At 44.7% G+C, this 13599-nt stretch overlaps 2 protein-coding genes across 4 annotated transcripts in view; one reads left to right on the top strand and one right to left on the bottom strand.

Moving 5' to 3' along the window:
• LOC310964115 (ankyrin repeat domain-containing protein 46) overlaps positions 1-13599 on the top strand; it is a 223827-nt gene that overhangs the window by 114861 nt on the left and 95367 nt on the right. The gene's annotated exons all lie outside the window — the stretch shown is intronic.
• LOC310964111 (E3 ubiquitin-protein ligase TRIM39) lies at positions 261-11720 on the bottom strand. 2 transcript variants are annotated; one of them, XM_083937109.1, is made up of 15 exons: positions 11594-11720; positions 8291-8432; positions 7531-7786; positions 6363-6580; positions 6119-6223; positions 5478-5573; positions 4860-5093; positions 4628-4775; positions 4342-4389; positions 3229-3255; positions 3066-3130; positions 2801-2911; positions 1853-1971; positions 1669-1765; positions 261-1578 (listed from the first exon to the last, which is right to left on the bottom strand). In XM_083937109.1, exons 2-15 carry the CDS (start codon positions 8429-8431, stop codon positions 1426-1428), a joined length of 1818 nt encoding a protein of 605 aa, XP_083793235.1. In that variant the 5' UTR covers position 8432; positions 11594-11720; the 3' UTR covers positions 261-1425. The 2 variants fall into 2 exon arrangements, with proteins under 2 accessions (XP_083793235.1, XP_083793236.1); XM_083937110.1 differs by having other exon boundaries at positions 6363-6577.

The raw sequence follows: 13599 nt of genomic DNA, 5'->3' as shown, positions 1-13599 counted from the left end.
GGGATAGTTTTTCTAAGTTAAATGTTGTTTTTCCATCTTCTACAGGTTCATTTTGATTAATTATTTTATTTTTATTTATTTATTTTACATCATTTTTCAAATGTGTGTTGTTGTAATACTCACTTTGGCCACTAGAGGCTGAAGCACACCACTACCCTGTGTCCTAATTATAACTAAAAAACAAACATGTTTCCTTCCGGGTGAGTTTTAATTTCTCCATGCACATGTGCACGACCTCCGTTCGAGAGATTGGCGGTTCGATCCCCACCTCCCCTGATCCACATGTCGAAGTGTCCTTGGGCAAGACACTGGATTGCTCCCCGTGCTGCGCATGGGTGTGTAAATGTGGTGTGAATGGTCAGATTAGATGGTCTGTAGATGTCCACTGCCATCAGTGTGAATGTCTGTGTGAACGGGTGAATGTGACAAACACTGTGAAAGCACCTTGAGTCGTCAGAAGACTAGAAAGTCGCTTTATAAGTACAAGTCCCTTTACCATGTACTTTGTTAGTAACTTATGTATAACTAAAATACAAATGTATTCATTTGGATTATTCTGTATCTAAAATGGGGGCGACACAGTGGAGCACTCAGCCCCTTCCCCTGGCTACAGCGTGGAATAAGGGGTGTGTTCGGAGGTTCACCCCCACCAGGCTGATGGAGGCCCACCAACACTCCCCAGATAGCAGCAGTGAGGAGTGCCCCGTCCTGGAGGCTCCGCCCGGCAAAAACGCCTGCCCTCAACATGCAGGGAAGGTAGGAACGCAACAAACAAGTAGGCCTGGGACTACTGTAAAACTGAGTGATCAAACTTTGAGTATAAATTATGAGTAGCTAGGTGTGGTGGTCAGCACTATCATCTCACAGCGAGAGGGTTCCTGGTTCAAACCCCATCTGTGTGGAGTTAGCATGTTGTCCCCGTGTCTGCGTGGGTTTTCTCCGGGTTCTCCGGTTTCCTCCCACAGTCCAAAGACGTGCAGGTGTTCGGTTCATTGATGACTCTAAATCACCCGTAGGTGTGAATGGTTGTCTGTCTCTGTTCGTCTCTATGTGTCCTGTGATAGACTGGCGTCCTGTCCAGGGTGGACCCCGCCTTACGGCCGATGTCAGCTGGGATCGGCTCCAGCCCCCCGAGACCCCGACAGGGACAAGCGGCTGCAGATGAATGACTAAATGTATTTAAATGTATCTTAATAAGTGCTAATCTGCCGTTAGCGTTAGCTCCCACCGGGACGAAAACATGAAGGAAGGTCGACATCTTTAGAACACGGTGTACTGGTGCAGTTCAACCCCTTGTGGCGGAAACGAGTATTACAACAACAAACGCAAAAGTTCAAATCAGATTTATCTGTTCTCACGTGCCCGTCGGGGCCTCCGTACTTTTCAAAAAGACGAAAACCCCAAAAACTCCCGGGTGCCGTTGCGTCACTGTGTCGTGTTTACTGGCGTGATAATCAGCGGCCCGTCGTTCTTCCCGGATTTATTAGTGCAGGGGCTGAAGAAGGGGAAGACGCACTCGTTGAAAGCGTCGTTGAAAGTGTAGATGTGGATTTTAGCGTCCACGTTGAAGAAGGACACCTGCGGAGCCAAGAGGACACACAACAGTGTAACGCTGTAGTCATGCGGAAAATCACTTGGTTGAGGACAGAAAGGAGTCAAAATGGGCACCTGTCCTCGCTCAAAGTCCACGAATATCCCGATCCTTTGCGGTCGCAGGTTCAGGTGGACGTCCGTGGAGGGTTCACTGCGAAAGGCGTACTTGTTCCTGAGGGGCGAGGGCGAGAGACGGGGAGTTGATCATCAGAACGTTCAGGAAATGATTCGTGTTTAACGCACTTTAACATCCCGTCACCTGTCTCTCAGGCTGAGGAACCAGTACCCGTTGCTCGGGGTAACTTCGATCTTCCCCTTCCTGTTGATGGATTGTCTGGCGACCCCCAGGTCCCAGTCCGTCTTCCCGCCAACCTCCACCTGGTCACAGGAAGTAGAACATTTACATCAAACTTGCATTGAAAAGGCTGGAAAGTTGGTGAAGAGCACACTGTAATACTGGAACTGTTCGGTCGACATCACTGGAAAGAAGACAATATGGACGCCTACAATACCAGTTTCCGTTGCCATGTTTGCTTCCGTAAACACTGTTGTGGTGTGATGTCATCAATGATCAACTGTGCACGCGGCTCACTTCAGGAGCGTGAGCTGTTCACACACAGCAGTCCGTAGACAGACCACATTTAAAGACGTGACGTGAAACCAAAAACCAAAAATTGGATTTGAGCATTGTGCGCTAAGACCTGCAGTGTGAACGTAGCCTTAGGTCGCACTCACACTGTCCATCCGTACCGTGCCCAAACAGGTTTCACGGTACAGCACGTTTGCACATGTACGAGCACGGGCACGAGGCCTACGGCGGTTCTGAGGTCATTTCCTGTGCGCCTGTTGGGACGTAGAAAAAAGAAGGAGGGTCCATGCGCGGACATTTAAAACAATGGCGGTGAAAGGTTCACGTTGGTGTGATGCGGAGGTGGAGTGTTTACTGCAGATTTGGTCGATGAAAAGATTCAAAAACAGTCGACAAGACTCACAAAAACTCAGAGGTCTACGGAAAGATTTGTAAACAAAGCCACGCATCGCCATGACGTCATCAATGCGGGTGACGTGTTACGGCGTGATGACGTATAGGCAGCAAGAAGCATTCTCCGAGGCCCAGGTAGTGTGAGTACAAACGGGCCCGGAGGGGGGGACAAGGACCCTAAAGCACGGGGCACGGGACGGACGCACAGTGGGAGGGCGCCTTTACCTCCCAGTAGTGTCTCCCAGAGGAGATCGCCTCCCTCCCCACGACGCAGACGACTCTGTCGAACCTCTCCGGGTTGTCAGGAAGCAGCTGGTGTCGATCGCCACATCTCACCTGCAGAGACACAGACACGTTAAATACCGAACCACCAAATAAGTTTCCAGTGCTAACACAGAAAAAATGCAACTGTATGGACAATTTAACCAACAACAAACCAAGACTTTAGTCACATTTTTAGAACGATATAATAATTGAACCGGCGTCTCACACTCTTCATGTCCTCGGACAGAATCAGTCTGGGATGAGCCGTGTTGGAGTCCAGAGTCACATCCACTGTGTTGAAAAAGGAATAAAACTACATTAATTTACATTTTTCCATATTGAATCGTGTCTGCGAGCAGACTTTAAGTGCCGAAAATATTGTTTAGTACCTGCATACTCCTGTACCCTCCTCATCCCTGCAGAAAAACAGAATTGTTTCATTAAAACCACGGAGAAAGTTCTTAAAACTCCTGTAAGGATTAATATCATTCACCTGTTTAAGGTGGAGTATACACCTTTACGTTAGGCCTATTTAAGGTGGAATGCTAACATGTGCCGTATAATGTGTGACTGTTTAAAGTAGGATGGATATAGTCAATCACAGGTTTGTATTTAGAACATTTAAGGTGGAATGCAGGTATCATTCACTGTTTTATGCACAGTATACACCTTTACGTTAGGCTTATTTAAGGTGGAATGCTCACATGTGCCGTATAATGTGTGATTTTTTAAAGTAGGAAGGATAGAGTCACTCACAGGTTTGTATTTAGAACATTTAAGGTGGAATGCAGGTATCATTCACTGTTTTATGCACAGTATACATTTTTACGTTAGGCTTATTTAAGGTGGAATGCTCACATGTGCCGTATAATGTGTGACTGTTTAAAGTAGGATGGATAGAGCCACTCACGGGTTTGTATTTAGAACATTTAAGGTGGAATGCAGGTATCATTCACTGTTTTACGCACAGTATACAGCTTTACGTTAGGCCTATTTAAGGTGGAATGCTAACATGTGCCGTAGGATGGATAGAGTCACTCACAGGTTTGTATTTAGAACATTTAAGGTGGAATGCAGGTATCATTCACTGTTTTACGTACAGTATACAGCTTTACGTTAGGCCTATTTAAGGTGGAATGCAGGTATTCACTGTTTTATGCACAGTATACACCTTTACATTAGGCCTATTTAAGGTGGAATGCTAACATGTGCCGTATAACGTGTAACTGTTTAAAGTAGGATGGATAGAGCCACTCACAGGTTTGTATTTAGAACATTTAAGGTGGAATGCAGGTATCATTCACTGTTTTATGCACAGTATACATTTTTACGTTAGGCTTATTTAAGGTGGAATGCTCACATGTGCCGTAGGCTGGATAGAGTCACTCACAGGTTTGTATTTAGAACATTTAAGGTGGAATGCAGGTATCATTCACTGTTTAACAGACAGTATACACCTTTACGTTAGGCCTATTTAAGGTGGAATGGGAGTGGACACTCACTGGGCTGCGGTCGGACCGGACCTGGTTCCAGGACTGAGGCGGGAAAACCTGCAGAGGAACGAGAAAACGTGTCAGGAGCTGAACAAACGTCCTCCTAACTCACACACTATTGAACAGCTCCTACTAAACTCTGGAGGGCAGTGTCTCTGTACTCTATGATCGAGCTTTCTATCTCTGGGTCGAGGACTGAGAGACGAAGGTCGTTGTTATGACGTTACTCCTGATTTCACATCTCTGTTGTTTGTCACCTCTGAACAACGAGCCTGGTGTTTTGCGCTTCACTGACCCGTTTCTGCGATTATCTTCAGCTCCTCCTGGAACTTCTCCACCAGAGCTGCCAGCGACCTGTAGATGGTCCTCGTTCCCAGGTCGGAGTTCACCGACACCCCGGACCAGTCTTTGGCGGGTGGAGGACTGGCGAGGATGGGGAACGTCTGGGAAGCAGGTGGAAACAAAAATGTTTATGAGCGGGATGTTTATGCGAGGACATGATCAACCTGAACCTCAGTGGATCCGACCTTGACACAGTGAAAGTAATCGTCTGATTTGGCGAGCTCAGCGAGGGCGCTTTCCCTCCTCCGCAGTTCTTCGACCTCCAGCTCCAGCTGCCGTATCATGGCGTCGGCCTGGTGCTCGGCCGCCCTCCGGCTCATCTCCATCACCTCCATCAGCTCGGCCTGGGAGCGCTCGATGGCAGACACCAGCTCAGAGAACAGGCAAAAGCTGCCCGCCGTCTCTCGCTGCACCGCCATCTGAGGACGTAATGAGACCATGATGTAAGACACCTTTGTTACAGTCAGCATTTCATGTTTTTACATTTTTAGCTGCATTGATGTAACGTGTAATCCCCAAAATGGTGCACACAGCGGCTAAAGTTAGCAAAAAATCAACACAAACTGTAATAAAGACATTAAAATGCTAAAAAGGGGGAAAACAAGTAAAAAGTTGGTGACAGTGTGTTCGTGATCAACGGCTGATAAAGGAGGATTTACAGGTTTTGCCACGCTGGTGTGGCTTTTACAGGAATGTGTGTGTGTGTGTGTGTGTGTGTGTGTGTGTGTGTGTGTGTGTGTGTGTGTGTGTGTGTGTGTGTGTGTGTGTGTGTGTGTGTGTGTGTGTGTGTTTGTTTGTTTCACCTCCAGTTCAGTCACCGACAGTCTGATCTCCTCGATCTTCCTGATTCTCTGTCTGATCATCTCCTGGATCTCCTGCTCCGACACACTCAGCTGGTCCTACACACACACACACACGCACGCACACACACACACACAGACACACACACACACACACACACACACACACACACAATAGACTTACATTCATTTCCTGTTGACACAAACCAAAGTCCCTGACGCAGCGACTTCCTGGTTGATCCAATCAGGAAGTGCCAACAACGTCAGTTCTCTGAGTGTCCACTAGGGGCAGGTTTCATAACAGAGCAGTTTCTCATTGAGCCCCATGTTAAACAGGCCGTTTACACAGCATCATTAAACCTGTTTAAGGACAAAAGAACATACTAGTCTGTGTGTTTAGGTCAGATCTCCATGACAACACTGAGGGGGAGGGGCTAGCTTTTATTTGATTGGAGGTTAAAGTTTATGAATAATTAGGGGCGTGGCCTCTTGAGTGACAGCTAGCCTCTGGCCCTCACTTCTCCTCGGAGGTAAACGTCAGCCAGATGGACGTACGCCCCTCCCCCCCAATGTCACATACATGCCCCAAAGATGTAATCTCCCCATAGTCGGCGTGATTAACTTCATCGTTCTGTTTTACTCACCTTGGTTTCCATCCACTCGTCTTCAAGAGTCACTGTGTCGTGATCCTGATGGTCCAGGGTCTCGCATTCTGGACAGATGCATACTCCATCAGTCCTGCAGTAGATCTGAAATCAGCGAGAGGGCGTTAAACCTTTGATCTCTCATTTTCTGACTATTCTCGCTTTTCAATAGGGACTATAGAGCTCTGAAAGGCTGAACATCAACGGCAGATATTGGTTTATGATGTAGGTAAAAGTATTTCACCACTAATCCTCTGTGGTGGATGTCACAGAGAGCGTGGCTCAAGCTGTTCGCAGCCCCACTCACGGTGAACCTTCTCCGGCCGCTGTTGCGGGAGTAAGGAGGCGGCGGCGGCGGGGGAGGTCCGCAGTGGCTCATCAGGGCAGCAATCGGACTGTGGTTTGGTACCGAAGAAGCCAGCGGGGGTGTGTCTGGTGGAACGGACGTTGGGATGGACTCTTCTACCGAGGCAGAAGATACAGGAATTAAGAGAGAAATCAAGGAATTTGAAGCTGTGTGCGTTGATATTTGACCAGTCAGGATGTTAGGGTCAGGGTCAGGGGGTAGTGTTACGGTTAACGTCAGGGTCAGGGGGTAGTGTTACGGTTAACGTCAGGGTCAGGGGGTAGTGTTACGGTTAGGGTCAGGGTCAGGGGGTAGTGTTACGGTTAGCGTCAGGGTCAGGGGGTAGTGTTACGGTTAGCGTCAGGGTCAGGGGGTAGTGTTACGGTTAGCGTCAGGGTCAGGGGGTAGTGTTACGGTTAGGGTCAGGGTCAGGGGGTAGTGTTACGGTTAGGGTCAGGGTCAGGGGGTAGTGTTACGGTTAGGGTCAGGGTCAGGGGGTAGTGTTACGGTTAGGGTCAGGGTCAGGGGGTAGTGTTACGGTTAGCGTCAGGGTCAGGGGGTAGTGTTACGGTTAGCGTCAGGGTCAGGGGGTAGTGTTACGGTTAGCGTCAGGGTCAGGGGGTAGTGTTACGGTTAGCGTCAGGGTCAGGGGGTAGTGTAACGGTTAGCGTCAGGGTCAGGGGGTAGTGTTACGGTTAGGGTCAGGGGGTAGCGTTTTTGGATTGCTATGTATTTTTTGCACAGACACTCGTAGCGCTCAGATATTGTATCCTAATGACTTGGTGATCTCCTGACATTTCATTTACTGGGGTGACTCAGGAGGTAGGTCATTGTCTTTCCTACATCCCTCTACATGACTCTTTAACCTTTATGCCCTATCAGATATATAGGAAATACCATTCATTATTATATTTATTATTCAAATACCTTAGTCTTTATCATATAGTTGGTTATATCAGAGGCTTTTTAGTCAACATTGCTGTTTTCGTGCAGCCAGGAAAGAAACACTGACTGATATCTTGACGTCATTAAACCCCTTGAAGGCTAAATTGACCTTCATTCTTACCTTGAGTGTCACCAGGAAGCGTTAAAGACGTATTTAACGGAGGTCGTGGTAGCTTCTTCTTCAATTCATTAATGAAGTCTGGTACGCCTCCGTTTGTTCCTACTCCTCCTACTCCTCTTCCAACTTTCTTCTCCTTCCCTACTCCTCCACTTCCTGTCATGGATCTGAACTGATCGGTGATCTCTCGTAGCGTCCTGTTGATCTGCAGCTCTGGGCGCTTCTGGAAGGTCTTCTTGCAGAGAGGACACTGGCAAACCTGGGAGAGGAGGGATGGAGGGATGGATGGAACCACAGATGATAGATTCAGAGGAAAGAGCAGAAAAGAGTATTGTGGTAAAGTGTAGGTTAAGATGAATCAATTGTTGATTGTTGTCGCACCGTGTTGAAAGCGTTTCATGCAGCAAGACTAAAGAGAAAGTCAATGAAAAGACAATAGACTCGGATTTGCACGGGGAAACTGAATTAAGTGAAAATCAGATAAGCAAATTTAGCCCACGTTGAAGTAATTTGTTAGTTTTTCAAAGTATCCAGGGCTTTCACAACAGGTACAAAGCAGCAAAATCACATATTTCCTTCATGGTTAATGTCAGAAAGAAACATTGTTGGTGCCTAGAACTCGACACCAGCGCGTCTTACGTGAGTTACTAAAATGATTCAAAACAGGAGGGAAAAACAGAAAGAAAGGTAGCACACAAAGAAGACAGAGGGACATTTTCATACCATATCTAAAATGACTGCTACGCAACATTCAGTCACACACCTTACATCCGTCCCAGTATCTGCTGATGCAGGCCATGCAGAAGCTGTGGCCGCACGGTGTGGACGAAGGGTTGTTGAACACATCGAGGCAGATCGAGCACAGGAACTGCTCGTCGGACAGAAAGCTTCCGTACAAAGACATCCTGTAGATGGGGAGAGAGTAAAATACAGTTGAGTCAATACAGACCGGTCAGTCGGTCGCAACAAAAGCAGGTAATGTTTGAATAAACAATCTTCCTCTTCCACTCTATCTTTCTTCTCATCTGGCGGAAAGAAGTTTCAACAGCGATGTGTGTTCAGCAGGCATTTTTGGACAAAAGGAACTTTTTCATAGTTGTACGAACCCCCTATTTTTATTGTGTCCGCGCCACAAGAACTAGGTACGATCATATTTCTAGAAACGATTGTATTTATAGGAAGGATCGTAGTTCTAGGAACGATGTATTTGTGGGAATGACCGTAGTTCTAGGAACGATTGTAGTTCTAGGAACGATTGTAGTTCTAGAAACGATTGTATTTCTAGGAACGATGCATTTGTGGGAATGATCGTAGTTCTAGGAACGATTGTAGTTCTAGGAACGATTGTAGTTCTAGGAACGATTGTAGTTCTAGGAACGATTGTAGTACTAGAAACTATTGTAGGTCTAGGAACAATTGTAGTTCTATGAACGATCATAGTTCTAGGAACCATTGTAGTTCTTAGAATGATCGTAGTTCTTAAAATGACCATAGTTCTATGAACGATTGTAGTTCTATGAACGAGGGTAGGTCATAGAACGATTGTAGTTCATAGAACGATCGTATTTCGAGGAACAATCATATTTCTAAGGACAAACATAGTTATAGGAACGCCATTTCGAGGGACTTTTTTTTAACTCTTATTTCACAGAGGAACCTAGTGACGTATGTGTATGTTGATTGGTCCAGACCTAAGTGTACGATGATTGGTTAAATACGTGACAATTTTTTAACCCTGTTAGCCGTGTACAACAGACAACATAACACACAATCAACATCTTGTAACAAAAAAGAAACAAAGAAAACATTGACAAATGGACCGTCAGTAAAGTCTACAGGCTTTACTGAGCATATGAGCGTATGAGGCGTTACATTTTGATTTTGACTCTTCGAAGTGAATTCTTTTGATCACAACAAGCATTTCCTTTCAACTCGCTATTCCTTTTAGTGGTGCAAAGGCAAACAGGAAGAAAGTGCTTGAAGGTATGTAGCTCTTGCGGTAAGCTTTTAGATTCCTATGAAACAAACATAATTAAACTTTGCCCTTGAACACACATATTGCCGGTGACACACGGATGAAGCATAGGAAGAAGCACTTAGTAGTCTTCGGCCTCTTAAGGTCAGTCAAAGAAGTCATAACTCATACCAAAGTAATGAGGAGTCAGCCCTTTGGGGACCATGTAAATAAATGAGAGTCTGGCTGTTTGAGACTCTGAGGAGAAAGATTTTAACGTTTGATTATTGCTGTGTGATTTATATTTCCTGTTTGTTGCTTTATATGAATTTAAAAAGGTGCAAAAAACCCTTACCATCCCAACAAGAACACAAATATCCACTTCTGTATCAGAAAATCCTACGATTGCAATGACATTTACCTCTATTTTAGACCAATTGTCAGTATCTTGAGTCTACACCTGGCGTTTGAAATGTGATACATAAACAAACTTGACTTGACTCATTTAATATTTGAGGTTTTATGTGAGGAGTGGAAACGGTTACATAACAAAAACTTTATCTATTATCTGGAACAAGGCAACGCAATCAGAACAAAGTAGTAATGTTTAAAATGTAAGTTGTTTTTTGTGTGTTTTAGATGGAGATAGCGAAAGTAGAGAACTGTCTTAACTGAGAGATAAATGGACTCATTATATAACACACACAAACACACCATGTCATCAAGAATCAGATTAGGATGGCACAAAACGTTAGGAATGAAGCGGGGCCAGATTCTGTCCTGCTTTATCACATTTTTAGAATCTCCTGTTCAGGAAACCATCACAACAAAGACAGAAAAGCCTTTGTGTGGGAGCACATCATCTAAACACTGTTTGGTGCGGGGGAGGGTTGAGCTATTCTCAGCGTTCACGTTATTAGCTTGTTGTTAGCTTGTTGTTAGCTGTGTAGCCTAGCTAACTTACATGCTGTTATCACAGGTTTGCTTTGAGCTAGCCCTTTTCTGCCAGATAAAAACACTACGGGGACACACACCCTGTAGTGTAGCTGCCTAACTTTTAATGACAACTACATCTTGGAAGAGAATTCTTGTATCCCTGTAACAGTGTCAGACATGGTGGATAGTCAAAGTATCAAAGTTGATGCGGCAAAAGCAGAGATATATCGTGGACCGAATGTGTGTGTGATTGCTTTTTGTGTCGGTTAGGTTTAGGCACCATGACTACCATTTGGTGACCGCAGCCTACAAAAGGGGACCGAGTTAAGCACCGACATGACTTGATAAGGATTAGAAAAAAAGGTTTTGGTCTAGAAATTAACCCAGTCAAAAGCGCATTACTTTACGTTGGTCTGAAAAATGGAGGACGGCCTGTTGAGCTCCCTGAAGGAAATCGGTTTTCCGCCAAGTCATGACAAAGCAATGCTGGTAAGACTGCATCATTAACATAAACACCATTATACTATAATCCAAGTACACATGCAACTCTATGAATGTTGCTTTTCAAACACTTAAAAATACAATTACAGCTCATTATTGCTGGTTTTGTGGAATAATGGTGATGTTATTAATGTGGGACTTCAATTCAGAGCTGTCAATGATTAATCCATTAGTCAATCGAGGGAAAATATTTGGTTAAACTGCTTTTCTGTGTTTTATTTGAGCGTAAATTAAATATGGACTGTTGCGCGGACAAAATAAGACGCTAAAATAACTGTTTCTCGCTGGACTACTTCAGTTAACAATGCAAAATATGACTTTTGACATTAAAAACCCATCGAATGACACGTGGTAGCAGAGGACAGAATGGTTTTCAACACCCTTTAAGTCAGTCATTATGCAACAAACAGCTGGAATAAACTTCCTGAAGATGTGAGACTTTCAGCCACTCTGACCACTTTTAAAACTAGCCACTGTTCACCTCAGCTTTCTGCTCAATCTCTGCACTTTTAACGTGTTTTTATTATTGTCTGTGTTTTTAATCTCTTTGTCTTTCTGTAATGCATTTTAATTCATGACGTGGAGCACTTTGAGTCTGCCTTGTGTATGAAAAGTGCGATACAAATAAAGTTGCCCTGCCTTAATAGACTTTGTAATAAGAGTAATAGTTGATACCTTCCTTGTTGGTGGGTCTGATTTTAAAATGGATCCAAAAAGCTCCAGAGATGTGCAAAAAAAATCCTTTTTTTGTCCCCGTCTGCTCAGGTCGTGTCTTGATCGACTTAAGAAGTGCGTTTGCTTCTCAAGCAAGACATATAAAAGGTGTGTGTGTGTGTGTGTGTGTGTGTGCGTGAGGGTTGTGACTTTCCTCTATTGTGGAAAGGAAAGTCACACCACACCCACTCACCTGTCTGTTTGTCAGATAAATGTTGCAGGACTGGTTGAGGAGGAAGAATGATACTGTAGGTACACAAACACAGAGTAGGTCAAATGACTGGGGCCTCAACCTTCAACCTATTTTTCCCTTGATTGATGTTTATGTTTCTCTTGCCTAGGACAAGGTCAAAGGCAGTGTCAAGGAAGTGTGGAAGCTAACTTTTATTTGCGATGAAAATAAGTGCACCTACACTTCCCTGTCAGATTGAATCCGACGTGATAAACATTGTGAATCGGATCAGTCCAGTACTTTGTTTTGAGGCTCGACGATATGAGGAGTAAAACGTGTTTTTATAGTTACAATCTACATTTCCACACATCAATGTTGCAGGGAGGCGCCAGAAGTGACCCCTCAGTCGCTCCCCATCTCTTAGTTCTGCAGAGACTGGTTGACAAATGTGGCACAGAGAGTTTTTTAGGTAAATGGACTTGTACTTATAAAGCGCCTTTCTAGTCTTCTGACTACTCAAGGTGCTTTCACAGTGTTTGTCACATTCACCCGTTCACACAGACGTTCACACTGATGGCAGTGGACATCTACAAACCATCTAATCTAACCATTCACACCACATTCACACACCCATGCGCAGCACGGGGAGCAATTTGGGGTTCAGTGTCTTGCCCAAGGACACTTCGACATGGGGACCAAGGGGATCGAACCACTGATCTCTCAAACGGAGGACGACCCACTCTATCTCTGAACCACAGGTCGCCCACAAATGTGCTTCTACTACAAGTATGCCCCAGATCTTTTTTCTTCTTTTTAAACGAGACATGACTGACTCAAACACACGTGTATTAATTTGTTAATAAAAAAACAGACAGTGAATGACTGTGGGTAAGCGACGGTACACATGCTGTTTGGAAAACGCACGGCGCTTTGGTCGGTTACAAAGTTTGTTTAACTCAGAGTCACTGCACGCTGCATATGTGCGGCCCCTAATGTGAAAGGAGAATTATTCGTAAGCTCTTTGAGCCCTGTGTCCTACAAATGACGTTACTTTACAACTAAACTCGATTACGTTTCCCTGGACGATGAAGTTTTCCCAGGGAGGACGCAAGACTTTCACCAAGGAAAGTTCAAAACCAAAGTCGACTTATTGTAACTTATGCACAAAAGTGAATAAGTCCATGTATCGTACTTGTGTAATTCTGCCGCAAAATCATCCCAAGCCACACTTATTAGCTGGGGGCAGTACGTTGAAGGCATTCAAAGGTCTTTTTTAACCACTAATGCTGCTGAAAATAACAGCAAACCTCTGCAGCAGCATGAGAAGAGTCCCTACACACACAACAAAGCATCATCAGCGTAGTTAGTGAACCCAGAGTTTATTAAAAGAGTGTTTTAAAGACTTACCTACTGGCCCCTGTACCAGCTCCTCTCATAGTGAAGTCCATTCAAGTGGATTACCAAAGTCAATCCCAGAGGAAGGAGCCCATTGGTGCTTCGCTAATCAGTGTTAGCCACGTCCAGCTGTTGGCGACTCTACAAGATTTCTCCATTAACAGTTTATACATCAAAAAAAAGTCTCCATGGTTTATTTGATGCAAGTTCCGAAAAAGACGATGGGATGATTTAGCGCCTTAACTTATGCACGTAAGTTCAGTAACCTCAAACAATATTTAAACCCAACTTTAACTTTTTTCTAAACTTAACAAAGTACTTTTGTTTTTGTTTCCCTTTAAATATGATTGAGAATGTCTTTTTTAGGAGGCAGGGTTGACTCTCGACTCTACGGAGCTTT

This window comes from Echiichthys vipera (genome assembly GCF_963691815.1).
Source record: "Echiichthys vipera genome assembly, chromosome: 22".
Classification (NCBI taxonomy): Eukaryota; Metazoa; Chordata; class Actinopteri; order Perciformes; family Trachinidae; genus Echiichthys; species Echiichthys vipera.
The sequence above is the reverse complement of the archived record's forward strand: the minus strand, read 5'-3'. Positions and strand labels throughout refer to the sequence as shown.

Coding starts and splice junctions, on each gene's coding strand:
- LOC310964111 (XM_083937109.1), bottom strand. CDS start 8,431: ATGTCTTTGTACGGAAGCTTTCTGTCCGACGAGCAGTTCCTGTGCTCG. Junction 1,972..2,800: donor CTGGGAGACACTACTGGGAG/GTAAAGGCGCCC, acceptor TCCTGTGACCAG/GTGGAGGTTGGCGGGAAGAC. Junction 1,766..1,852: donor TTCCTCAGCCTGAGAGACAG/GTGACGGGATGT, acceptor CTCGCCCCTCAG/GAACAAGTACGCCTTTCGCA.